We start from the raw sequence: 25,310 nt of genomic DNA, 5'->3' as shown, positions 1-25,310 counted from the left end.
CCTATTGTCCTGTCTTCTGTCCTCCCACTGGTGCCCTAGGATCCCCCATTCATCTGATAGCTTCTTTGTTGACTCCTTCCCCAGCCTGGTCCCATGGGGCCCAGAGGGTCTTATCCTGGTCTTCCCTACCACCTTGTCACTTTCCCACCTGCCCACCAAGTGGGAGACACCCAGCACAAATCCCAGGAAGGGGAGATCTATAGCTAGAGGAGCAGCTGCTGAGTTATGAGGCCAGGTGCAGGGGGTGTGGTGGGGCCTCAGCAGGAGATGCAGGTTGGAGCATCAACCCCCTCCCCCTCATTGGATGGGATGCAGGAAGTGCTGGGGGCAGGCAGTTAGGCTGCTGGCAAGCCCCAGAGAGCGGGTGTTTCCCGCTGCCTCCCAAGGCTGGCCCATCTCCAGGGCCCTGGAGCAGGCCACCGCCACCTGTAACTTGCTGCCCTGGGCCCTTCTGGCCCCAGGCAGAACGGGGGAATCCAGGCCCCGTGCCTTGTCCCAGCAGGGCTCAGCAGAGTCAACTCAGCGTTGCCATGGGGAAATGGTGTAGGCTGCCAGTTGCCTGGAGAGCCCCTCGGCCTGGCTCCAGCCTGTCGTCCTGGCATCCTCGGCAGCCCCTGCATCCCTCCCTGAGCCCACCCAGACTGGGGTCGGCCTCCAGCTCCTCTGTGCCAGGTCCTGCCTGACCTCCCTCCATTGGACTGGTGTGTGTGTGGGGGGCAGTGATTGGGGCGCTGGCCCCAGCCAGGCAACCGGGGATGGGGGTGGGGTGTTCCCAAGCTTAAGCCAGGCCAGGGCCATCTTGAAGAATTTGTTAGTACTGCCAGTCTGTCCTAGGTGCTTTCGATCAGTTTTTGTCAAAAGGCTAGAGCAGATGGGAGCGGCAGCCAGGGACTACAGGGAAGAGCTCTCAGTCCAGCCAGCTGGGAGGCCTGGCATCTGCCCCCAGCCCAGGACCTCGGGGGCTCTGCCCAGAATGCCTGGGCCACGGCCAGCAGCAGGGAGTCTCCCAGCCTGCCTCCTCCTTGCAGGGGAGGGGAAGGGGACACCCTGAGGATGTGGGCCCGGAGGGGCTTGGCGCAGCCCCATAGCAGATATCTGGGAGTCAGAGTTGGACCCAGCTGGTAGGACATCCGGGGAAGGTGACCTCTCGGGCAGCCTCAGGGCCCACGATGGTCCCCCCCGCACCTTGACTGAGAGTCGTCCCCCAGCATGGAGTGTGTGATCCAGAGCCTTGAACCTCGGCAGGATGGGATCAGCAGCACCAACGCTGGGAACGGGGCCGAGGGGACCCGAGGCTCCCTCGGCAGGGCCACACCCCACGCGGGCCCTTTCCCTGAGCACAGAGAACAGCTCTCCATCAGCTTCAGGGCCCCAGCCCCAGCTCTGATCCCAAAGTGCCGCTGCACGGCCGCAGAGCTTCTCCAGATGACCAGGTGGGCGGCTCAGGGACCTGGGAGGCCAGACTGGCCTGCCCTGGAAGACCCAGGCAAATGTGGGGGGGGGGTAGGCAGAAGTGGGTAAGGAGCCCCCCTCAGGTCCAGACGCCACTGAGGCCTTCCCCCCTTTGCAGGCTTTCCCCGGGCTGGGGCCCATGATCGGCCCCCCACCTTAAAACTGCCCCAACCATCCTGGCCTCTAATGACTGGAGCTGCTCCTGCGTGACCCCTCCAGCCTGCTGCTCCCAGCACCTGATCTCGACAGCAGCCACCAGCCACACCCCAGCCACCCTGCACCCCGAAGGGAAGGAGCCACACCCCCCACATTCGCAGGTGCTCAGGGGCCACCTGGGGAGAGGCGGAACCAGAGACCCCAAGGAACCCCCAGCTGGCTGAGCCCCCGTGGCTCTGAAGGCAATGGAAGCCACTGAGGTCCTGGCCAGCTTGGGCCTTCTACGAGGGGATGGGGTGATGCTGGCTGTGGGGCCCTGGGGTTGGGGGAAGATGCACAGACTGGTGGCTTGTGCCCTGGCCCTTCTCTCCCTGCCCCCAGCTGTCCCACAGCACAGCCCTGGCCCGCCCAGCAGGAGGGATGGAGGGACGCCTAGACACGCTGCCCCCTGCAGTGAGGGCCATGGGAGGGGGCATGGACAACAGGGGCCTGTGCAGAGGGTGGCCCTGGGAGGCTGCTGAGGCCACGTGGAGGGGAGGAGTGGAGGAAGGACAGAGCCAGGTCCCGGCTGTGCTGTGGTCAGGGCTGGGACTGGGCTGGGGCCAAGTGCTCGGGGCCTGGCCCCTGGCCATTGCCTTCTCTCGCGCAGTCTGGAGGGCAGGTGAGGGGAACCTCGGTCTTGGGGCCACAGGCACAGGGTCAGGGCTGCTCGTGGCCACGGAAGGCTCAGGGCAGACCCACGAGCCAGCCCTGTGACCAGAATCAAGATGGAAGAGTGGAACCTAAAACGAACATTAATTTAATTCCATTAAAAACAAACTTTCCCTGTATCTAAAACTAAGTCCATGCGTTTCAGTCTAAATACATGCCATGCAGTATAAATAAGGAGAAGGATGTCACGTCTGAAGAAACTGAATGCTAGAAAAGAAAAAACAGGTGTCAAATAATGGATGTGTGTCCCCCGATTATACCAACCAACAAGCAAGCTGCCCGCCCGACCTTCCCTGACAGGCCTGGCTGGCACCCCATTCTGAGGTCGCTCACGAGAAGCCTCAACCACTCACGGGGAGGGGTGGGTGTCCAGGGGCACCCCCCGGAACCACCACGGATGCCAGGCCTCCCCGAGAGTCTGTGTGCTCACAGCCCCTGCCTGCTCCAGGCCCTTGTCCTCCAGGGCCCTGAGGGCACCGAGGCACCTTCTCACCGGGCTGCTCAAGCCCTGCAGGAACTTCGTGTGCCTGGAGTGTTTTGGTCATCCCCGCCCCCCACCACACTCTCCCCATCCCCCTGCTCTACAACGCTCCCCATCCTCCTCGGCCTCTCCCTGTCTTGGTGGAAGGACGCCCAGCAGCATTTGTTGTGTCATGAGCAGGCAGCAGGGGGCTGTGGGGTCCCACACTATGCTCCACAGAGCCCACTGCAGGCCCAGCACCTGCCCACACAGCATCCAGCTCCCCGCGGATGGGGGACCCTGACTTCACAAGGGGACCCTGAGGTCAGGTCTGTGCCTCGTCAGAACCCATCCAGCTGCAGGCCTGGGGGGGTGCTACTGAGGGGAGCCCTGGGCTGAGGACAGTCACACACACCCACACGGACCTGGCCCCACAACAATGGCCTGTTCCCGGGGGCCACCTGTGGAAGGGGCGGTGTGGGGGCAGCGGAGAGAGCCAATGCAGCGTCCAAATCACTCCTGGCCGTCAGCACCTCACGACAGAGCCTCTGGGGGAAGCCATGAGAGGGGGCGGGCCCAGTGGGAGCTGAGCTGCTACCAACGCCTCACTTTCCCAAATGCCCAAACCACCAAAGCCTGCGTAAATGCCTCTTTTGGGTGCAAGCACAGGACCTTCTGCAGATAGCTAAGAGGGAGAGGAAGCCAAGGAAGGACCAAGGGGCAGCCAGGATAGTCGGGGGGGAGGAAGGTCCCTAGGCAGGCAGGAGGGAGAGGGGGATCTGAGAGTGGGCATGAGGGGCTCTGAGGGTGGGCAGGAGGGAGAGGACCCCCCTGAGAGCAGCGTGCATTTCCCACAGCCAGGTCTGCATGTCGCACGTGCTGATGCCCACTCCCCCCGCCATCACTGGTGCCCTGTCAGGAGAGAGGGCAAACAGCCAGCTCTCTTCTAAGGGATCAGAGCTTAATGAAATTAGCTTCCTCGAAAATGCTCTATTGTGGCAGTGCCAGCAGCTGAGAGACAGGCATTCTTGGGAAAAATGTGTTGGCGCCAAATCTCCTCTGATCCCCAAGGAAAAGCCTCACTTGTGTGTGTGGGAGGGGGAACTAGCAGAGAACTAGGGAGGGGCCTTTGGCATTCAACAGGGTCAGGCTTGGATAAGGCAGGGCCACCCCCAGATCTGGGCCTTCCGAGGAACCCCCTTACATGAACCTGCTGGCAGCCCCCCACCCCCACCCCCCACTCACCCTCAGGATAGGAGAGAAACAAGTGCATCCAGAAACTTGCTCCGATCCTCAGCTTTCAGCTCAATTACTAAAGTAATGAAAGAAAAACATCTTGTGAGATGGGAGGTAAGCCTGTGTGGGTGGCATCGGGACAGGGGTGAGCGGGAAGTGAGAAAAATAATAAAGAATTCAGGGCGTGCATATCCACTCCCTCTTCCCGGCCATCTGAAGATTGGAGCAGCGCCCTAGCAAATTCCAATTTGGCTCTTTAATGGCTTGGGATATTCTAGATCAGTGGTTTCTGTTTCCCCAGCCCACTGGGTTTAATTAGCTGCACTGCTTGGAGTCTGCAGGGAAGTGACCACCACGGAGGTGACCTGGGGGACGTGACAGCCAGCATACCATGATCTGGACAGAGAGAGATGTCCTGCCCTGCCTACCCCGGAGCCCCCTATGCCACAGTGGGTGGCGGGGGCCCCAAGACATGCTGCCTGTCTCTGGGGGGCCATGGGGATCAGCCGAGATTGTGGACCTCGCCGGATAGAGCAATGCCAGCAGGCAGCAAGAGGGGCTGTGGGTCCTGCAGGTGCCTGCTGCCAGCCCTGGCCTTAAGTCCTCCCTGTGCCAAGACAGTGGGAGCTGTGCAGGCTGGCCGCTGCCAGCCCCAGTGCACACCGAGGGCAGCAAAGAGGCAGGGTGGGGGGTGGGGGCGAGAGAGCGGGCCTGAGGTGAGGCCAGCTCCAGAACTGAGGTGACTCGGCCAAGGCTGGTCCTCTGAGGACGGTCATTCAGGACTGTTAGGGAATCGGGAGACAGGGTGGGAAAGGGGCCTTCCGGAAGGGTGTGGGGCAAGTGTCAAAACATCCGGTGCACCTTTAAATCCTTGGGCAAAGACAAAAGGGCAAATATGGTAAAATGCACACAATGCTGGCATTCAGGGTGCTGTGGTGGGGCGGAGGGCACCTGGCCTGGCCATTATGCTGGAGCTGCCACGACCACAGCAGCTGAGCGAGCAAGGAGGTGTCCGTGGGCCTCACTCGCATAAGGCAGGTGCTGGCCCCAGGGGCTAGTTACTCATCTGCAGGCAAGGTGACCTTCAGAGCTGGACTGTAAGGGCACAGCTGGGCCCATGGCCCAGTAGGAAGCACCTTCCCCTTCTCTGCAAGGGGCAGGCGGGCTCTCGGGGCCACAAGGCTCCCAGTCGCCCACTCTGGAGGAGCCTGGGCCTGTCGCAGGAGGAGGGGAGGGCAGCCCTCCAGCTCCCCCAGTCGGCCTGGCACCTTCGCGGCAAGGGTCCTCCCTGGTTCCATGGCCAGCACTGGCCTGAGGGCCAGGCGAGAATAAGGTGGCTGTGGTTGCAGCCAAGGTGGGGGAAGCTCTTACCCGACAGATCAAAATGGTTGTGCAGCGTCCGGGAGCTGGTGCTCTCTGCTGCCTTTTCAAACGCCCTCCCGAAGAAGCTGTGGATGCGGCGGAGAGGGGACGGGGGAGTTGTTGGTCAGGGACCAGGCTGCCCACCCCCGGACCCTTCCTGCCACCCTCTGTCCCACAGACCCTACTTAGTCCTGCCCAGGCTTGTTTGTCCCCTCTTGGCCACCATCCTCTCAGACTCACCCGCATCCCTGGACAGTCACCATTCCTTGTTGCTGCGACCTGTGCCCCTGGCCCAGATGAGCCTTCCTCAGTCCTCGCAGTGGCCCCCCCGGCTTGCCCCGAGGTCCCGGGGGTCCATAGACCAGTACTGCCGCTGTTCTCCACGCGGCCTCTTCCTAGGGGCCTGTTCCCTTCCCTGCTGCCCTGTATCTACCCTGGCGCGTTGGATCGCCTGGCCTGCTCAGCACACCCCTGGCCCCTGCGCCCCCTGGCTGGTCAGCCTGAGTGTCCCCTGTGAGCCTTCTCTTGCACAGCCCTCTGAGGTTGGGACAAACACCGTGGGTCTCAGACAAGACGCAGGTCACGGCAGAGCAGGTGCAGGAGGAGCGTGCAGGGCTGAGGTGGCCGGGATGCAGCTCGGGGGGTGGGAGCAGGAGCGCCCCAGGGGCATGCCCATTCCTGCAGGTGCTTGGGGCCACCCCAGCTAAGGCATCGCCACGGAGGGCAGCATGGTGGGCGGGGGCTTGGACAGGACCAGAGAACAGAGAACAGGTGGAGAGGGAATGGTGCTTCGCACTTGCATGGCCCCCTCGCCGTGCATGCGGACATACAGAGGTGATCGCGCAGCCAGGGGCGGTGAAAGAATGGCAGGTGGCTGGAGGGATGGGGACAGGGAGAGCTTGCCTGTCGCTGGGAGCCCTGACCCAAGATGACACCCCCCACCAGCCGTGGCCATCCTGACTACGAGCCCGAAATTCTGTAGTGGAGCTTTGCAAGGCAGCCTGGCAATGTGGCAGCACCTGCCTTCCAAAGGTCATTCCCAGTTTTAGGGGACACAGAAGGTCAAAGACTCCCGGCTGCTGGGCTGGGGCTGACTCAGAATCTAAGTGGCCAAGGGAGAGCTGACAGAGGTGACAGGATGTGGGTGCACAGGGCACCCCACCTCACCCTGGGTCTAGCAAGCTCATAGAGTGTGGCAGTGTCCTGGGTGTACATCCAAGGGTCTCCTCTCAGGACATCTTGGGAGCGCCGGGCTAGGTGCCCCGGCTGTTTCTGGGAGGTGAAGACCCTCCAAGGAGGGCAGCAGGCCTGAGGGCCTGGTTGAACACATTTTCTGTGGCTCAAGGTGGAGCCCAGAAGAGTTGCCTCAGGCCCGGAGCACTGGGCAGCCAGGAAAGGCCGGGTGGCTGCAGCCTGGCCTGCTGGCCACATGGCCTGGGCTAAGCGAGGAGGAACCCACCTCTGGTGCAGAGGGAGGAAAAAAGAAATGACCTTGGGGATGTGAGGAAGGGCCAGGGAAATTTTAGAAGATGGCCGGAGCAGCTTCTCAACAGAGCAGGACAAACCTGGCAGTCACAAATCTGCCGTCATATCTATAATAATGAAATGCTGGAGACAAGCGAGTGTCCAGCCACAGGAGAAGGCCTGGGCAGGCTGCCACTGACGCTCTCCACAACGCCTAACTATTAAGACTCGGACCCAGGAAGCCCTCACTGAGCAAACAACACAGAGACCGGTGCAATCATGCCACAAATGGCGAGTCCTGCAGGGTTTTTCCAGGACTGCCCTGAGCCCCGGCTCTGCGGCCTGTTTCCATCCCGAGTCAACCCCCATGGAGGTCCTGGAAGCCAAAGGGACCCACTGAGCTCAGTGGGTGGCAGGCAGGGGGCACATGCCCAGACACTGCGCGAGGGAAAAGGCTTCCACTTGCATGTCTCTGAGCTCTCGTGACTGAGCTGTCAATGCAGCTAGCACATTCTCCCACCAGAGACCCCTCAGGCGGCAGCTGGATGCTGGCTCTGAGCACATGTGGGGTCTGGGAGGTTTCCCTGACCCCTCACAGGTAAGGGGGGCGGCACACAGGAGAGGTAACAGCCACTAGCCAGGGTCTTCAAGGACAGCGTGCCTGTCGGGGCTCTAGGATCCAAGTTCTGGGTGTTGGTCCTGAAACTCCTTAGATTTTCAGCGTTGACTGCTCATTCCTCAAGTGAAGGGTTACATCCAGGAGGGCTGGGGGTGTTGCCCGCAGCCTCATCAGTGCCATGGCACCCCGCTGCTTCACACGGCAGACGCAGCTCACCCACGGCTGGTATGACCTCAGCCCTCGTCAGGGAGCCAGAGACCCTCGTGGGCAGGGCCGCTCCCCCACCGAGGCCATCCTTCCCCCAACCCAGGAGGCGGGCAACTCTAGAGCTCTCAGGATCAAACACGGCAAAGCCCTATCGTGCCCCTCCTCAGCGAGGCCCCTGTGCCCTGCTGGTGATCTGAGATACCCTCAGGGGACTGGGCGAGGGCCACCCAGCCGAGGATGTCCATGGAACCCTTGGGGGCTCCCACCCGGCCCTGCCGGCCCGTGGCTTCTGCATGGACAAGGTCACTGCCTCCCGCTGTCAGGCAGCTTGCCCCCTCCCTCACCCTGCAGGCTGGGCCCTGATGTGGTTTTCCCCAGTTCAGGGTACACCTGCCTCCCACTGTCCCTCTTCTTCCAGATGGGGACCAGGTACCATCCTCAGGGTCTCAGTATCAGCCATGCACAGACACTTGGGGGCTACCTGAGGAACATAACCTCAACTCATTTGAGAGCTCCACGAAGGGTTCAGGCTGACAAGCCAAGAGGGGAGGCCCACAAGCCGAACCCCTGCCAGACCCTGCATCATGCCGAAAGAGGTGGTGCCACGTTGTGGCCTGAGGACAAGCCTGACCCCACCCAGTGGGGCACTGGCCACCCTTGAGGCCCCGCAGATGGATGCTCACTTCTTTCTGTCTGAGGTGTCAGTTTCAGGGGGGATGCCCACCACGGTCACGGTGCCCTGCTCCGTGCTCAGGGGGGCGGCCATCACCAGGGGCAGCAGTTTGCAGCGCCGGTTCTTCGTCTGGGGGGGCCAAAGCACAGCTGTCATTAGGGCAGCGTCCGGTTATGGTCAGAGCACACGAAAGAGGCGTGCAGTGCTGGGTCACGCCACCCATGGCCCTCTGCTCGAGCAGCCCTACCTCCTTGTGACTTTTTTATTGTCTAGGGGCAAGGCACTTGCAGGTCTTGTAAAACTGACCTGTGGGTGTAAATCTCCATGAAGATCTTTAAAGTGTTGTCTGCTACTAGTATAAGTAATTCCTAGGCACCCTTGCTTGTCCTTACTGGGATTGTGGGGTCTATAAATTGGTAATCACTGGGGCTGGGAGGGTGCCATTTCCCACACTGCAGTGCACCCCATGCTTTGCACAGGTTTCAAGGTTCTGTGTGTGCAGCCCTGAGTCTGCTCTGTGGGCGCCTTCTCTGACCTCTGCCACGTGGCCGTGGTCATTCATTCACTTATGCTGTGGCGTTTCACTGTGTGAGATCCCCCTGCCACTGTCCTTATTGATCCGGTTGGGGCGGTTTCTGGCCTCTGGCTGGGGGGGTGGTCCTCCACCTGTCTTCCAGTGCCCAGGGGGACTGCTGAAGGAGGTGTCTTCCCTCCACCAGCGGTACCAGCTGTTTCCAGGGAGCATGCCCACCATGGAGGGTGGGCCTCTTGCTCCCTGTCCTCCTTGTGGTAGTCGTGGTTTGCTGCTGACTGCCTACATGCTGACCCTGAGTGGCAACAGGTAGTTGCGTGTGTTGTGCACTGCACAGTTCCTGGCATCAGATTGGTCACCCTGTAAATGAATGGATATTGGGAAGTGGGCATGATTTCATCCTTTTTACAGATGAGGAAACTGAGGCACAGATGTCAAATAATCTACCTCATGCACAACTGGCAAGTCAGGAGGCTGAGACTGGAACCAGCCTGCAGGACAACAAAGCTCCTACTTTGTCTTCATTGTGTACATTTTTCAGTATGGCACTGCTTGGTGGTCTCCATATATCACTCGTAAAACCATCTTATTGGGCAGCATGAAATAATTTCAGCCTCCCATCACACATCTAGTTTCAAGGGGTCCCCGTGTAAACCCCCTCATTTGACAGCAGAGTGAGAATGTGTGAGATTCACCCTTTGCGAGCTTGTCCCTGGGGAGGACCCCGATGTGGCTGGTAAGGATCCCTGCCTGGATGCCAGTGGAGTCAGGGGTCTGTTGTGGGCCAAGGCAGGGAAGGGTATCAGGGAAGGGGGACAGAGTCATGCACAGAAAGGGGGAAGCCAGCCTGGAAAGTTCACTTTTGCTGGGAGGTGAATCTATGCTATAAATGACCTCACCTTTTCCTAAACTGCTGCAGCTGGACACGAGACCTTGCGCTTCCCAGCAGGCCCCTCCCTCCTTGCCCAAGTGACGTGGTCAGAATTGGTGGGCTGAAAGGTCCCTGGGATGCGGGCGGCAGCTGAGGAGAGGAGAGCTCAGGCCATGCAGCTAGCGAATGGCCCTCGGTATGCTAAGCTGGCTTCAAGGCCTGGTCCAGAGCGTGGCTCCAAGCCACAGCCTTTCTGTGCCCCCTGCCCACTCAGGGGGAGACTCACCGAACACACGAAGGACTTGAGCAGGTGCCTGCTAAGCAGGCTCAGGGAAGCTGGCTTGGAGAACAGTATGACATCCGGTGTGCCCTGGGAGGGGAGGGGACAGAGAGGTGAGCGAGGCCTCCGGCAGGTAGGGCTTGGCGTCTGTGTGTCTGCGTACGTGAGGAGCCCGACCTCTGTGAGGGAACAGTAGAGGAAAGGCCCCTGGGAGATGACGAGGTTGGTGCAAAGGCAGCTGGCGATGGTCTGCTGTGTGGCTCGCAGCTGTTTCTTGGCGAGTTCCAGGCCGTGGTACAGCTTGTCCAGGTTACCCCTGCAACACGGGCAGACATGTGTGGCTTCAATGATGCTTGTCAAGAACTCTTGGTAAAATAACACAAAGACCCAAAGCAAATGCTTGGTTCCTGGGTCAGAAAGGGGGTTCGGGGAGAACACTTTATCTTCTCTCCCACCTGAGCTCCCCTTAAGTAAGGAACAGAAAGTGTCTAGACCCACAGCGATGGAAGTGAAAGGTGGAGAGGGGTGTTTTCTGGCAACAGATGAGACTGAAGGGTGGCAGTGGGAAGATCCAGCAGGCCCAGTGCCCACACCTGGGGACATTGCCAGAGAGGAGAGGCTGGGGCAAGGGCCGGAGGGAGGACGGCAGAGCCCACCACCTTACAGCTGGATTTTTACCCACCTGCAAAACAGGGGGTTCTCCTTTGATAGCTGATATGACCCCTCTGTGGAGAAATAGGGCCCTTGAGAAAAGCCTCTGCACCCAGCATTTAGGGGTCCCAATGGGTCAACAGTCGGCTTCCTGCCCACTGAGATGAAGTGACACCTTCCAGCCAGAAAGCCATGGCCAGAGACCCAGAGCTCAACCAGGCTTCTCCAGCCCCCTTCTTAAATAGGAACCACCACCAGACATCTGAAAAAGGCCTGTGGCTAGAAAAAAACGACCCTGGAGGAAACAAAGATAATTCTGAGAACAAAAGAAAGCTTATGATTAACTTCAGACAGACTTCGGAAACAACTGCATTCCTAAAACAAGAGCAGGATGCCATGAAAAAGGAACAATCAGAAATTAAGAAGCGCTTGTGGAAATTAAAATGATTGCAAAAAATAAGTAATTCACTAAAAGCCTAGAGGATAGATAAAGTCAAGGAAACCTTCCTCCACACTGATAAGAAGACAAAGATATAGAAACTGGAAGGGAAAACTAAGACACAAAGAGTCATTCCAAGGAGCTTGGAAAGAAAGAATGAAAAACACTGATATATGTATGTATATGAAGAAAGCAAATAAATAACACAAAACCATTCCCAAGTTGAGAGACAAAGGGTCCCTGGATTGAAAGGGTTCAGCTGAGAACCCAGTATAATATATGGAACAAAATCCACCCTAGACCCTTCACTATGAAATTCTAGAACACTGAGAAGATCCTCAAAGCTTCATGGCTGGGGGTGGGACAGGGGAGGTCATTTACAAAGAAAAATAAAAATGGCTTAGTCTTCTCATTGGCAGCATTGGAGGTTGGAATATAATTGTATTAGTCAGCCAAAGGGATGCTGATGCAAAATACCAGAAGTGTGTTGGCTTTTATAAAGGGTTATTTATTTGGGGTAGGAGCCTACAGATACAAGGCCATAGAGCATAAGTTACTTCTCTCACCAAAGGCTATTTCCACGTGTTGGAGCAAGATGGCTACTGATGTCTGCCAGGGTTCAGGCTTCCTGGGTTCCTCTCTTCCCAGGCCTTGCTTCTCTCTGAGCTCAGTTCCTCTGTTTTCTCCATAACGTCAGCTGTAGTCTAAGAGGGTCTCTAGGTTTTGCCTTTCTCCACAAGGTCAGGTGTAGACTATGAGGTGAACAGCTCTCTCTTCCCAGGGTTTCCACCGTGTCTAAGAAGCCATCTTTATTCCTCTGTGTTCTCCTGGGTTCCTCTCCTCCCAGGGCTTGCTTCTCTTTCTTCTGTGTGCTTACTTCCTGGGGCTCCAGCTTAAGACTTCAGCATCAAACTCCAACATCAAAAACCCCCCAACTCTGTTCTTTGCCATGCCTTTTATCAACACCCTACTGATGTGGCCCAATCAAAGCCCTAGTCATAATTTAATCATGCCCAGGTATAGATCAGTTTACAAACATAACCCAGTATCTACTTTTGGAATTCATAACTATATCAAACTACTACAATAATGGAGCAATGGAATTCATATTCAAGGGGGAATTATCTTCAACCTTGAGTTCTATACTGAGCTACATGAGGGAATAAGCTAAAAAAGACAAAGACATAAATTCTAAGAAATACTGGTTCTAACCCAGGGGTGCAGCAAAGGGTTGTCCTGGTAACAGCTGGGCGGCAGGCCTAGAGAGCTGCAGGCCTAGCCTGGAGTAGGAAGACAGAGTCCTGGGCTCTCCAGGAAAAAAAAAAAGGAGCTCAGGGAACATCCCAGTTAGAAGGCAAGTTTGAAAAATAAATTAAATGTAATAAAAGAAGCAATTAAAAACTCCAGGAAAAACAAAGATCTGTACCAGAAAGAAATATAATCATTGCACATTACTAACTCTGAAATATTGTATTAGGCATGATAAAGTAAAGCTATTTATTAATTGTCATCACTTACAATCAAGCTATAGCCAAAGATGAGCTGCCTTATATTCTCTTCTCCAATGTCTGATTATTTTCAACCTTGAATATGTAAAAGCATAGATTTCAGAAATGGGGAAGTATGAGGGTAGAGTGCTGAAGAGAAAAGTAGGGATGCTAACATCCTTTTCCTACAAAGTAGGGAGACAAGAGACACTGATAACAGAACAGGATGTTGAAGTTACAAAGGAGCTAAAAATAGTGGTATAACTGTACTGACAGGAGGAGAAAGAGGACAGGAAAGACACGAATGTTTCTTTGTCATAGCAGGAAGTCAACAGTGTAAAACAGATCCACCAATTCTGGGGAGATGGCAGCAGCTGTGGTTGTAGAGTATTTGCATCTTTCCAAATTTCTAGCTACAAATGAACGGTGCAATTTGACTGCAAAACCAACACTACAGGAAGGCAGATGTGGCTCAAGCAATTGAGCTCCCACCTACCACATGGGAGTTTCCAGGTTTGGTTCCTGGTGGCTCCTAAAGAAGATGAGCAAGACAGCAAGTTGATGTGATTGGCTTGTGTGGAGAGCTGACGCAACAATATGATGCAACAAGAGACACAGGAGGAAAACAATGAAAAACACAATAAAACAGGGAGTGGAGGTGGTTCAAATGGTTAGGCACCTCCCTCCCAAATGGGAGATCCTGGGTTTGATTCCCGGTGCCTTCTAAAAAAGGGAAGATGAACACACAATGAACAGGAACAGTGAGCGCAAACAATGAAGGGATAGATAGAAATAAACAAAATCTTTAAAAAACAAACAAACAAAAACCCAACACTACAAACACCCAAATATAAGCAGATAGGAACAAAAAAGTTAGACATAAGACTGGGGTACTGATGGCATCAGTGTAGGAGAGAGCAGAGAAGCAGTGGGACCTAAGACAATGGAAAATCCCAGGATACAGCCAAGAGATTTTTCAGTCAACTGGAAAGCTTGGCTGGGCCATTTGTGAACAGGGGCTAAACCCGATAGGGGTTTGTTGCATCCAAGAGCAAATGAGCACAGTTTGGCAGTTCCTTAAAAGGGCAAATGTAGAGTTACTGTATGACCCAGCAATTCCACTCCTAAGAATATCCCCAAGAAAAATCAAAACATGTCCATACAAAAACGTGTATGTAAAGGTTCACAGAAACAGTATTTCCAGGAGCCAAAAGATGGAAATAACCTGTTCTTACTGAAGTGTCCATCAACAGATGAATGGATCCTCAAAATGTGGCACATTCTTACAATGGAATATTATTTGGCCATAAAAAGGGAAAAAGATCTGACACACGTGACAACATGGATGAACTCTGAAAACGTTACGCTGTGTGAAAGAAGACAGTCACAAAGACCACATATTGTATGACTCTGTTTATATGAAATTCCAGAATAGCAAATCTTTACAGTCAGGACATTAGGGGTTGCCTTAGGGCTAGGAGGGATGGAGGAGTTGGGGGGTGATAGCTAAGGGGAGCAGAGTTTACTTGTGGAGTGATGAAAGTAGTCCAAAATTGGATTACGGTGATGGTTGCACAACTCTATAAATGTGCTAAAAGCCACTGAATTGTATACTTTAATTTGATTAATTGTGTGGTATGTAAATTATATCTCTATAAAGCTGTTTTATATATATATATGTATACTGGGGACCAGAATGACAAAATCCCAGAAAGCAGACTACTATGTTTTTTGTTTAAGAGAAAAGGGAACTCTGTGAGATTAGCAAAAGTTGTTTGAACGAAGCCTTCTCCCAAAAAGTCAGAAAAATGAAATTCCCACAAAATTGGGAAACAGGTAAGTGCTGTGGTAGTATCCCACTCAAAGTTATCGTAAGATAAAAGCAAATAAGGAGCAGGATGACATCCTTAGTGATGATGAAAGTTCAACCACAAAAAGTATGAAAGGAAGATGTGCCAAAAAAAGATAAAAACTCTAACACTCTATTTCAAAACAAGCTAAAAGACATATAGACATCTCAGAAAATGAGTTAAGAAAGAATTAGAAATGAAAAATAATTGAGAAATGAAGACTAGAAGAAACACAAAAAATGAATAAACACATCAAATAATGCCTGAAGAGAGAATGAGGCAAAAAGGAGAAAAAATTGAAAGATCAAAAAGGGAAGGAAAAAAAAGAAATAAAAAGAGTTCAACAGGAAATGACAGCAGAGCGGGTATAGCTCAGTGGTTGAGCGCCTGCTTCCCATGTACAAGGTCCTGGGTTCAATCCCCAGTACCTCCTAAAAAAAAAAAAATAAGGGGGAGAGAGAAAATGACAAATATTGAAGATTGGCAGAACCCGTGTAGGTTGCCCCCTGCCTGAGAGGGTGTGATTCCGGTTCACGTGTGTGTGGCTTTTGCAGGCCAGAGTCATTCACATGCCCCAGTGGTCAGCGTGAGGCCCGAGGCCAGAGACAGGCCCTGGGGACCAAGACCACAGCCGCATCCCCTACCTGGAAAGACTGTCCAGAGCCCGGATGAAGTTATTGGTCCCTGAGCTGTCCTTCTCGGGGCTCTCCATCAAGGACATGGTGGCGAAGACCACGTCGCTGGCCAGGAACTTATTCTTGAACCCAAAGTGGATGCCGAATGTCTGCATGCGTATGTCCTTCATCCTGTGCCGGGATGAGAGAACATAGCCGTCACCCTGGGTGCTTGGGGGGGCATCCTTGAAGGGTGCTGGTGGGCTTTCTAGAAGACCCCTGCCAGGCCGTTCTGGAAAAAGGAATGAAATGGGTCAGAAGCCCAGACACACTGGCCTGCAAACCCAGGGCGGCCGAGAGCCTCATCCAAGGCCACTCAGCAGGTTGGGGCTAAGCAGCCACCAGCCCCAGGGTCCCATCCACACCCCACTGCCTCTCTGGAGCAAGAACACCACTCTTGCCAGCCACTGAGCAAAGCCGGGCAGGAGGGCAGCCAGGTGGCTTGGATCCAGTGACGCCCGAGGACTGGGCTGAGCAAAGCTCGCCGGAGTCCAGCCCCAGAGGGCTGCGTGGATACGGCAGGAACTGGCCCCCCAGCTCCCTTCCTTGTCTCCTCAGGTTGCCCCTGCAGCTTGTGATGAGAGGATACCGGCCTCTAAGGACAATTTAAGAATTTCCATTCTTCACTGGAAGGGATCTCATAACTTAGGGCACGGTCAGACTTGGGCCCTGCTCATTTTCCCCATTCTTAATTTTGGTATTATTTTAGGGAGTTGATTGGAAGCTTAAGCTTAAAAGAAGCTTATCCAGAGAAAATGTTGCTTTTACCCAAATTTATTTGCAGACTCTTCGATCATTTCCCGCAAATTCTCTTTCAAGGAAATGTCCATGGATTGGAACTTCTGTTTCACTTGTTTTAGTGGAAGCCTAGGAAGAGGAAGATCCTTAGTCATGAGGGCAGTTTTGGTCTAAATTGGGACGGTAAGGACACGAACAGGGTGGAAAGAACCCCATAAAAGGGGCCATAGCCGTGCACAAACAAGAAGCATTACCATGTGCGTTTCAGTCATGGTCTAGGATCCAACAGCAAAGAACTTACAGTGGGAAAAAATCTCAGCTGGATTTACCATCCACTGAGCACAGGTAGGCCAGGACACTCACCCCATGTCTGCGAGGAACTCCTGGAGTCGCTTCTGCCCGTGCACGGACCAGAGTCTGAACCTGGCTGCTGTGTAGCATGTGTTGCACAGGCTGTCGTAGAGGGACCAGTGCTGGTAGAGGGCCAGGCGGAGGCTGGGGTTGTGGTCAAGGAGCATGCGGCCTGCCGGGCCTGAGCTGTGCACGGGAATAGAGCCCCTGGGGGTGCACCCTTCCCCCGATGCCCAGCCACAAAACCAGTTAAAAGAGAGACAGCCCAGGGCTCCTCTGACCTCATGTGGAAAGAGCAGGCACACGCGATTACCCCCATGTGATGGAGAAAGTGAGGCATGGAGGCTCTGCAGTCCAAGAGGGTTACAGATGGGAGGGGCATCAGCCGCTTAGGCGGTCGCTCCCGCCACTTTGCTTAACCCAGTCCCCCACCGCCACCTGCCTTCCCAAGGGCCTTTTGCCAGCCCCCAGAATGCTGCCACGGTTCCTGCCCACAAAGCCATCTCTGGGGCACATGCTCGTTCTCACAGCTGCACCTGTTGACATCTGGGGCACAGTGGTCCCTCTTCCCACACTCCCGGCAACTTCCACATCCATACCTGGTGTTTTGGGGTTTTAACCTCAGCTCCAAGACACCTTCCCACCCTTCTCAGTTGCTCGCCTCCATGTCACGACCCCGCCTCCCCACCTGCCCCACAGTGAGCTCAGCCAGCCCTGCTGCCCCCATACCTCCCATGGCTGCCTCAGCACCAACCCTCCTAGGGTCTCTCGGGCACTTCACACCTACCTGGTCCCCAACCACACTTACTCCTCCCCCACCATCCCACCAGAGGGGCAGGGTGGCACCGCCCCTGCCGTTGCTCACTCGCCTGCGTATCCTGGCAGCGAAGGGGCCCTGCCACGTCCTTTATGCCCATGGTCTCGGGACAGCTCAGTCATCTCTGCCTCACCCCTAACGTCTCCTCTGCTCAGCAGCCAGAGGGATCCTTTAATAAAGATGAACTGGACTGGTCACTCTTCAACCTCTGGCTGGCCCGGGGCCCTGCCCACCTCCTCAGCGCTTCCTCCAGCCCACCTCAGGGCCTTTGCACTGCCACAGCCTCTGATCAACCCCCACATCCAGGGCTGAGGCTTGGCTCAAACTGCCGCCTCCCCAAAAGCCCTTTCCTGAGCACTCCGATCCCAGCGTCCACCCAATTACTCCAACACCCCAAGTTTTCCTCACAGAAATGACGCACACTGCAAGGCTTCTTCGCAGATTGATTGGTTGGGGTCTGCTACTTTCACACACCGACACCCCACCCTCAGTATATCCGGGCCAGCTTCACGGGAAGCTCTTGATAAACCTGGGCTGTGCTGCTGGAGACGGCTTGTGTCCTCTGGGACCAAGGCTTTGTCCTGGTTGGGGTGGGGGGAGTGAGGGCATGGCATGGCCCACCCCCTTCCCATGGCCTCTCTCCCCTCCACTGCCTGTTCTGAAGACGCGACAGCCACGAGCCCACCACCCGGACTCGCCCCAAGCCGATGGTACTCTTGGCAGCCTGTGTGGACCCCAGAGCCTAGGGCCCAAGGATACTCGTACTCGAAGGAGATGCGCGTGCAGTCGACTGAGAGTGTGCTCTCCTGGTCCTCGTTGCGGTGGTTGTGCCGGGACACGTGACGCTGCAGGGCGCCCACGTCAGTCACGTACTTCATCCTGGGGGGGTCCAGGACACGGTTGGACCCTGTGCTGTGCAGCCCCTGCCTCTCCCCGGGCCACAGCAGCCCTGCCCGCCAAGTGGCTGTGCTGTCCCAAGAATGAGGAAGTGACCCCCACCCTCCAAGACCCAGCGCCCCCAGCAGCAGCGGGCTAGGCCCTGGAAGAAGTGTGTGAAGGCAGTGCTGGGGGTGGGGGGGGAGTCCTCGCGCATGCTCCCCTCCTAGGCAGTGGCTGTGGTCTTCACAGGTATCCGATGTGAGAGGTCCTGCAATTGGCGGGACTGACCTGTACGAGGGACAAAAACCCAGCCAAGACCCTGCCTGGAGAGTGTGGTGGGAGTGGAGGGGGGCTGGGCTCTGCCCACTCTAGCGGGGGCGGCCTGCCGAAGGGCTGGTTAGATGGGGCCACAGGTCCAGGCACTGTCTCTAGTCCTGCATTATCTGCACACCCCAACTGCCTCTTACAGAGAAGACATGAGGCGTGGAAAGGTGACACAACGCGGGGGGGGGGTGCTCCAGCTCTGGGTGACCCCAGGACCCTCTCCCCTGACATCTGCAGGATGGGGGAAGGGGGCAGGAAATCGGGAACACAGGGGACCTCTGCAAAGAGCACCAGGACTCAGGCGTGGCGGGTGCTGGTTCGCACGGAGCCATGCCAGGGGCCTGGAGACATCTGCGTGATTCCTTAGGAGAGGTTTCCTTTAGAGTCCCTACCAATGGCGGCTGCTGGAGACGGCAGGGGAGGATCTACTCGGGGCTCCTTGGCCCCCTAGGATCTGGACAGACTTGCAGCACCAAAGCCCACCTGCCAAGGGGCAAAAAGGATTGTCTGGAGGCCAGCCCTCCTTAAGCTCCTCTCTAGCCTCCCCTGGATTTCACGATCCAATCCAAACTCTCAGCAGAACCCCTGGGCCCTGCCTCTCTGGGTCCCCTCCTTCCTTCCATGTCCCAGGCACTGGCCAGGCCTCTATGCCTGCCAGGAAGCCACCCTGGGGGCCTTCTCCTGCCTTGGGCTCCACCTGGTGGCCTCTCTGCTGTGGGTGAAGAGCCCACATGAGGCCAAAACAACTGTGCCAGAGGTTATAAGCCGCCCCACCCCCACCCCATGACCAAGACCTAGGAGAAGAGCGGCCCTTGTTCCCAACAGAACTCCACCTACACCCTCAGGGGCTGCAGAGCCCCACGACCTTGCATGTTTCACGGCCTGAGGTGGACACCTGGAAAGCCCTGGAAAGCCTGGAGAATGCTTTCTTACTGGGTGATCTTGTCTTGAATCCACTGGTCCGTTAGTCCCACGATGGCCCACCTGCAAGGAGAGAAAGCAGAGGGGTAGAGTGAGGTGCTGGAATGAGGCTGGGCTCCGGGCACCCCTGGGAGCACCTGGCTAGTGTGGTTAGAGCTGACGGTGGCAGGTTTGGGCGCTGGTCAGACCCAGGCCCAAACCCACTTGCTCCAGGCTGTGATGGGCCTCCAAGAGGTAGCTGTGGCTTAACGAGGCGATTCCCCAGCTCACAGCTCAGCACCTGTCCCCAAAGGAGCTTCAGACACATAAAGGAGGGAGACTCTTCTAGGAGTCTAACCCACACCTGTACCCCCAGCTCGGTGCTTGCTGCCTGCTCTCTGCCCTGGTCCTGCTCGGGCTGCATCCTCAGACCCACACATGGAGTGGTGGCCAGCACGTACCCCACCTGCAATACGCACCGCCCCCACCCCACATCCATCTACTTGTCCTTCTAGTGCAAAATGGCCTGTTCCTGCCTTGGCCTGTGACCAGAGAACCCCAGAGCTGATGGGCTCCTTAAGAAGCCCCAGGAAATACTGTATGATTGCGTTACTATGAACCAAATACATTGTGTAACATATTGTATGATTAAAAAAAAAAATTTGTGTATCCAGTACATTTAATTGAGAAATGATGTATGTTTTTCTTCAACTGTGTTTTCTTTTTCTTTTTAATTATTGCTTATATTTTCAATTATTATATGTGCAAAATAAAGAAAAGAAGAAAAAAGAAGCCCAGGCACCACTGTCTTCAAGTTCGTCTTATCTGAGACCCAGGCTGGGACCCGACTTCCCCAGGATCGCGATCAGTCCACAGCAAGGTGTGCTTCTGTTGGCTTCCAGGTACTCAACACCTCCTGGAGCTCATGGCTGAGAACAGCACATCCCCAAATGGCACATCAAGCAAAGGACACCTCCGTGCCGAGAGAGAGGCGGGACAGGTCAGCCGTTGGGTGGAGGCCTTCTTGGGGAAACTCCCACCAACCGCCCCCAGCAGCGTGCCTTATAAGGACTGCCTCAGCGCCACCGGGATCATCTTCCCTGATGCACCCCTGTATTCCAACCTTTCCCTGTGTGCGTTTTGTACGTGTGTCCTTTTGTCTTTGCTCCTGTGCTATTTCTGGCATCTTCCGAAGTCATTTCACAGGGGTATATCCGGATGCCCCCAGTGAAGTGTGAGAGCTGCCGAGTACCGGTGAGCACACAGCAGGTGCTCACTAAAGGCCCACGCGCACTGACAGTTTGGAGCAGGGGGGCCACGCCCCTGCTGCAGGTTCCATTCTTGCCTGGCTGCGGGGCCTGTGATGCTCGACCCTGAGCTCGACCTGGGGTGGGGGATTATTACTTCAGTGTCAAGGACGGCTTGGAGCACCCAGGATTGTGGCGAGGGCAGAGGGCAGGTGCACAGCCAGGACTAGAGCTGGGAGGGCTGGGCAGCCTGCTGTCTTCACAACAAGGTGATGACAGTGAATACCCGACAGCACACACCCTAGTTGAGTCGTGCCCAGCGCAGCAGCCACCCCATGCTGTACCTGGAGGATCCTTGGCTGCTGGCTGGGCCTGGCTGGCCCAAGGCTCTGATTCAGTGCCTGCAGCAACCCCACCTGGCCTGCCCAGATGGCTTTCTTGCAGAGACAAAAACCAGGACACCCGGGGAGGGCTGAGGCCATGGAATAGGAGGTGGAGGGGAGGGCCACGCAAGGACCTGCACATGTCACTTGGAACAACTCTGCAGATTTAGCCTCAAAATTAGCTTGTTTGCAGTGGTCAGCAAATGGCTTCCTGATCTGTGTGTGCCAAGGGCTCCGACACGCAGGCCTATACATCTAGCCCAGGGGGTGGGCAGGAAGGCTATGTGTGTATCAGATTTTACCATATGCCAGTTACAGAGATGCCTTGTTAAAGCTTCATGCTCAATCTGCTGTCCCAGTTTAATGAGTGGCAAGGCTGGTGGCGGGAAGCCGAGGAGGGATTTGCCCCGAACCCCAAACTCCATCCCAGCCAGGGGCCCTCCATGCTCCCCTGAGTTTGTCTGGAGTTTCCTGGAACCACACAATCAGGAAGGAAACCACCTCGAGGCTGTCTCCTGAGCTCTATTCTCACAGCCAGTGACCAAGCAGCAAGACCCCAAGCACACACCCCTCACCCACGAGGGATGCTACGTACCACAGCATATCGTTCAGGTCCTTGGACATCTTCCAAGCCAAGTCGAACATCACTATGGCCGACTGCAAGAAAGCAGAGAGGCCTGAGGCCAGGAAGTGCTGTTGGTGTGGGGCAGACACCGGAGATGGCCATGCAGCTGGGGCCAGACAGGTCGGCCCTGTGCCCCAGCGCCCCGCAGACTATGGGTCTGTCCAGATATGGGAACCTGAGTCTGGACTAAGTGAAGTGAGTTGTATACTCTCCTCTAATGATTAAAAAGTTGTGAACATATGCCTACTTCATCCTGCCGCAGGAGGCGCTGGGCCTGATCTACATGGGTCCCATGTCTGCCTGGCCCTGTGTCCCTGAGTTTGCTTGCTGGTTGGCTGGTGGCAGGGTCTTGGTTTCTGTTATGGGGATGTTCAAAGGGAAGGGGTCTCAGGACCCTTGCGAGGAGGGTCTTTCTAAGAGGGCTGTCCTTCGACTGCAGCATTGCACTCCCTGTGAGCAAAGCATCTAGGTTTTGGTAGGAGAAGGTAGGGGGGATCAGTGCTGAAATAGAAGATGCTACAGGCTCAGGGGGCTTCCTTCTGGGGAAGATTTTCAAGGGAAATGTTCACGTACCTGAAGGAAAGCACCCACTGCCTGCCCCTTCTCTGAGTGTGAACACCCAACACCTGCCTCGCTCCCCTCAAAACTGCTTAGAACTTCCCATTTGCCAGGGCTGAGCAGAGAGAGAATAGGGATGTCATTCAAAGGACAACAGAACCTTGAAAACTGGATGCTAGAAGTATGGTGCTCAGATTTCAAGGCCCAGGGTTAAAGGCTAAATACAGGATGTTTTATTGGAAATTTATTTTCTAGGGTTACTGAGCTAGGCCTGACATGAATATGACTCGACAGTCAGTAGGTTTTCTGTTCTACATTCTGCTTGGTAAGACATACACACTGCTCTGCTACTGTAAATCTAAAGCTTTCTTCACGCACAGGTGAGTGCAGACTTGTCCACTCTTGGAACATATTCTTTTTGAAAAGAGGATTATTCTCTTTGTTTTTCAGATTATAAGGCTCATTAGGCCACGTAATTTGCCCAAGGTCAGTCAGTGGGAAGTTGAGGAGCTGGAAGCCTAACCAGGCTCTCACGGTCCTAAACCCAATACTGACTCCACACATTTCAGGCCAGGGAACCCAAGCGTTAGGACTTTAGAGTAAACAACATATGGTCATACTTACTGAGGTCCCATAATACTCATACTGTTCATAGTCAAAGAGGATTTCTCTTCTGTAATGACACAAAAGGAAGGGTTCAATGGGAAGCAAGATGGTAAACAAAACATCCAGGGAAAATGTGAAAACTCGACAATATTCAAAGAAATGTAAACTCAGTGATAGCACTGTGTTTTTGGTTGACTGTTTTGCAGTGTCAGCTTACAATGCTGGGCAGGTGACCTGAGAGGGACACAAATTGCCAGTGGCGGGTAAAGCTGGCATACCCCAGAATCCTGCTTCCAGGAAATTATTCCAAGACAAAACTCACTGTCTGCAGTTACTCGCCACAGCCGTATTTGTAATGGAAAAACAATGGCAGTGACATTCAGTTCAAAGAGAGCTGAGAAGGGGACTTGGCCCAGTGGTTAGGGTGTCCGCCTACCACATGGGAGGTCTGCGGTTCAAACCCCGGGCCTCCTTGACCTGTGTGGATCTGGCCCATGCACAGTGCTGATGTGCGCAAGGAGTGCCCTGCCACGCAGGGGTGGCCCCCGCGTAGGGGAGCCCCATGAGCAAGGAGTGTGCCCGTAAGGAGAGCCGCCCAGCGTGAAAGAAAGTGCAGCCTGCCCAAGAATGGGACCACATATACGGAGAGCTGACACAACAAGATGACACAACAAAAAGAAACACAGGGAAATGGACTTTGGCCCAGTGGTTAGGGCGTCCGTCTACCATATGGGAGGTCCGCGGTTCAAACCCCGGGCCTCCTTGACCCATGTGGAGCTGGCCATGCGCAGCGCTGATGTGCGCAAGGAGTGCCGTGCCACGCAAGGGTGTCCCCCGCGCGGGGGAGCCCCACGCGCAAGGAGTGCGCCCGTGAGGAAAGCCGCCCAGCATGAAAAGAAAGAGCAGCCTGCCGAGGAATGGCGCCGCCCACACTTCCCGTGCCGCTGACGACAACAGAAGCGGACAAAGAAACAAGACACAGCAAATAGACACCAAGAACAGACAACCAGGGGAGGGGGGGAAATTAAATAAATAAAATAAATCTTTAAAAAAAAAAAAAAAAGAAAGAAACACAGATTCCCATGCTGCTGACAATAACAGAAAGCGGACAAAGAAGAACATGCAGCAAAATGGACACAGAGAACAGACAACTCTGGGGGCGGGCGAGAAGGGAAGAGAAATAAATAAAAATAAATCTTTAAATAAAAACAAAAACAAAACAAAGAGAATTGGCCAGTGATTCAGAAACTCAATAAAATGATTATGGGAAGTGGGAAAAATACAAAATAATGCACACTGTGATTATGTAAAATATGCATGGGATGGATATCCCAGGAAGAGATATCCAAACACAAAAGTCTCTTCCCCTTAGGTAATGCAATTATGGGCTATTTTTACATCTTCCCCTACACTTCCTGAAATGTTTTCACACTATCCTTATAAGGAGAAGTTATGAACAGCAAATGGGCCATCATGTTTGCTAATGTTTGCGAACTGGGACGTGACAACTACAAGAGTCGCCTGTGGGTTTGAGAGCTAGACTCCTTGGTGCTTAAGAGGGTGTAGCCTTCCTTTCTGGAAGGCAAGGAATTCCCCTAGGACCCAGTTCCAGGGCACCTCAGGCAGGAAGAACCTTCCCAGTACTTTTATTTTAAAGCTCTTTGATTTTATAGTGAACAATATGAAGTGGAATTATACTTAATTGTTTCATTTTCATCCTTTTCTATGAAAAGTTTTACACAGTTGGCATATTTCCCTTATAAAGATTTTGTGAATCCAAGTAACCACATCTGGAATACTTTCTAAAGATAAAGAGACAGGGGTCACTGCCCCTAACAGATGGCTCGTGTTTGTGCAACCCTTTGGGCTGGCCCTGTCATTTTGGGGGGCAGAGGGCAATCAACAGCTTCCCTCTGACACAGGGGCCACCTGCTCAATCCTGGAGCTATCTGTTCTGGCCCCAAAACCAAACGAGTGACCCTAAACTGGGAAAGCTGCCCAGCCCCCTGGGAACACAGGTATTGGTGGCACCGCAGGCCCACAGGAGAGTGGCTCCTTGTTGCAGGGTGCTGCCTGCTGCCCAGACTCACCTGCGGGCCTCCCACTCTCGCCGCTGCCTCCTCTTCATGGTTTGCTCCACTATTTCCTGATACAGGGACAAAGAGAAGGAAATACTGAGCAGACAAGCCAGGAGGCCTAAGGAGGTTCCAGTTTCAGCAGAAGCCATTGGGTCTGGCCCCCTACAGGGGAAACATGAGTCACCCTGATCCCCAAGCACAGCCTGATCCCAGAGAACAACCCCTTCAGGCTTGTTGGCATTGTGCATGCCGTGGAAGGAAGGAGAGAATGTTTCCTAAGCATCTGCTACAGGCTGGACTCTGAGCTTTCCACTGCTGCCCATCACTGCAGGAGCTGAGATAAGCCACAACTTGGCCTTGGGAATTAAGAAGAGCTGACGTTTCAAGTGGTCTACCAGGTGCCAGCTGCTATTCTTATTTTGCAGGCACCATCTCATGTGTGACGGTTTTAAAAATCCATGGTCCTGAGATGCCTGCTTCTGGGAAGATGGAGTAGATGTATCTTTTTCCTATACCTACCATTAAATCCCATGAGCAAAGGTCTAGTGGGAGCCTAGATTTCCACCCCTGTGTTAGAAAGAAATCTCCTTCTGGAAGAAAATAAGGCTCACCCAATTGTGGAGAAGAAAATAATTCATTCTCAATCTTGCAAGAAGGGGCGCACAACCAGAAAACGTGGC

General features: G+C 54.7%; 1 protein-coding gene across 1 annotated transcript in view; it reads right to left on the bottom strand.

Annotated features, from left to right (window-relative positions):
* Window positions 1–2,391: 2,391 nt before the first annotated feature.
* CDC45 (cell division cycle 45) overlaps window positions 2,392–25,310 on the bottom strand; it is a 41,714-nt gene continuing 18,795 nt past the window's right edge. The window contains exons 6-19 of the mRNA XM_058281821.2: window positions 24,643–24,698; window positions 22,571–22,619; window positions 21,359–21,420; window positions 19,167–19,217; window positions 17,790–17,909; window positions 16,226–16,357; window positions 15,893–15,991; window positions 15,095–15,256; window positions 10,201–10,339; window positions 10,030–10,113; window positions 8,351–8,469; window positions 5,387–5,463; window positions 4,025–4,091; window positions 2,392–2,526 (exon numbers count right to left, since the gene is read on the bottom strand). Of these exons, the coding sequence (XP_058137804.1) occupies window positions 4,027–4,091; window positions 5,387–5,463; window positions 8,351–8,469; window positions 10,030–10,113; window positions 10,201–10,339; window positions 15,095–15,256; window positions 15,893–15,991; window positions 16,226–16,357; window positions 17,790–17,909; window positions 19,167–19,217; window positions 21,359–21,420; window positions 22,571–22,619; window positions 24,643–24,698 (1,215 nt within the window). The 3' untranslated portion in view covers window positions 2,392–2,526; window positions 4,025–4,026. The remainder of the gene's footprint in view (window positions 2,527–4,024; window positions 4,092–5,386; window positions 5,464–8,350; window positions 8,470–10,029; window positions 10,114–10,200; window positions 10,340–15,094; window positions 15,257–15,892; window positions 15,992–16,225; window positions 16,358–17,789; window positions 17,910–19,166; window positions 19,218–21,358; window positions 21,421–22,570; window positions 22,620–24,642; window positions 24,699–25,310) is intronic.

The sequence above is a fragment of the Dasypus novemcinctus genome, chromosome 19 (genome assembly GCF_030445035.2).
Source record: "Dasypus novemcinctus isolate mDasNov1 chromosome 19, mDasNov1.1.hap2, whole genome shotgun sequence".
In the NCBI taxonomy this organism is placed as follows: domain Eukaryota; kingdom Metazoa; phylum Chordata; class Mammalia; order Cingulata; family Dasypodidae; genus Dasypus; species Dasypus novemcinctus.
This window is presented reverse-complemented; position numbering and strand designations above follow the sequence as displayed.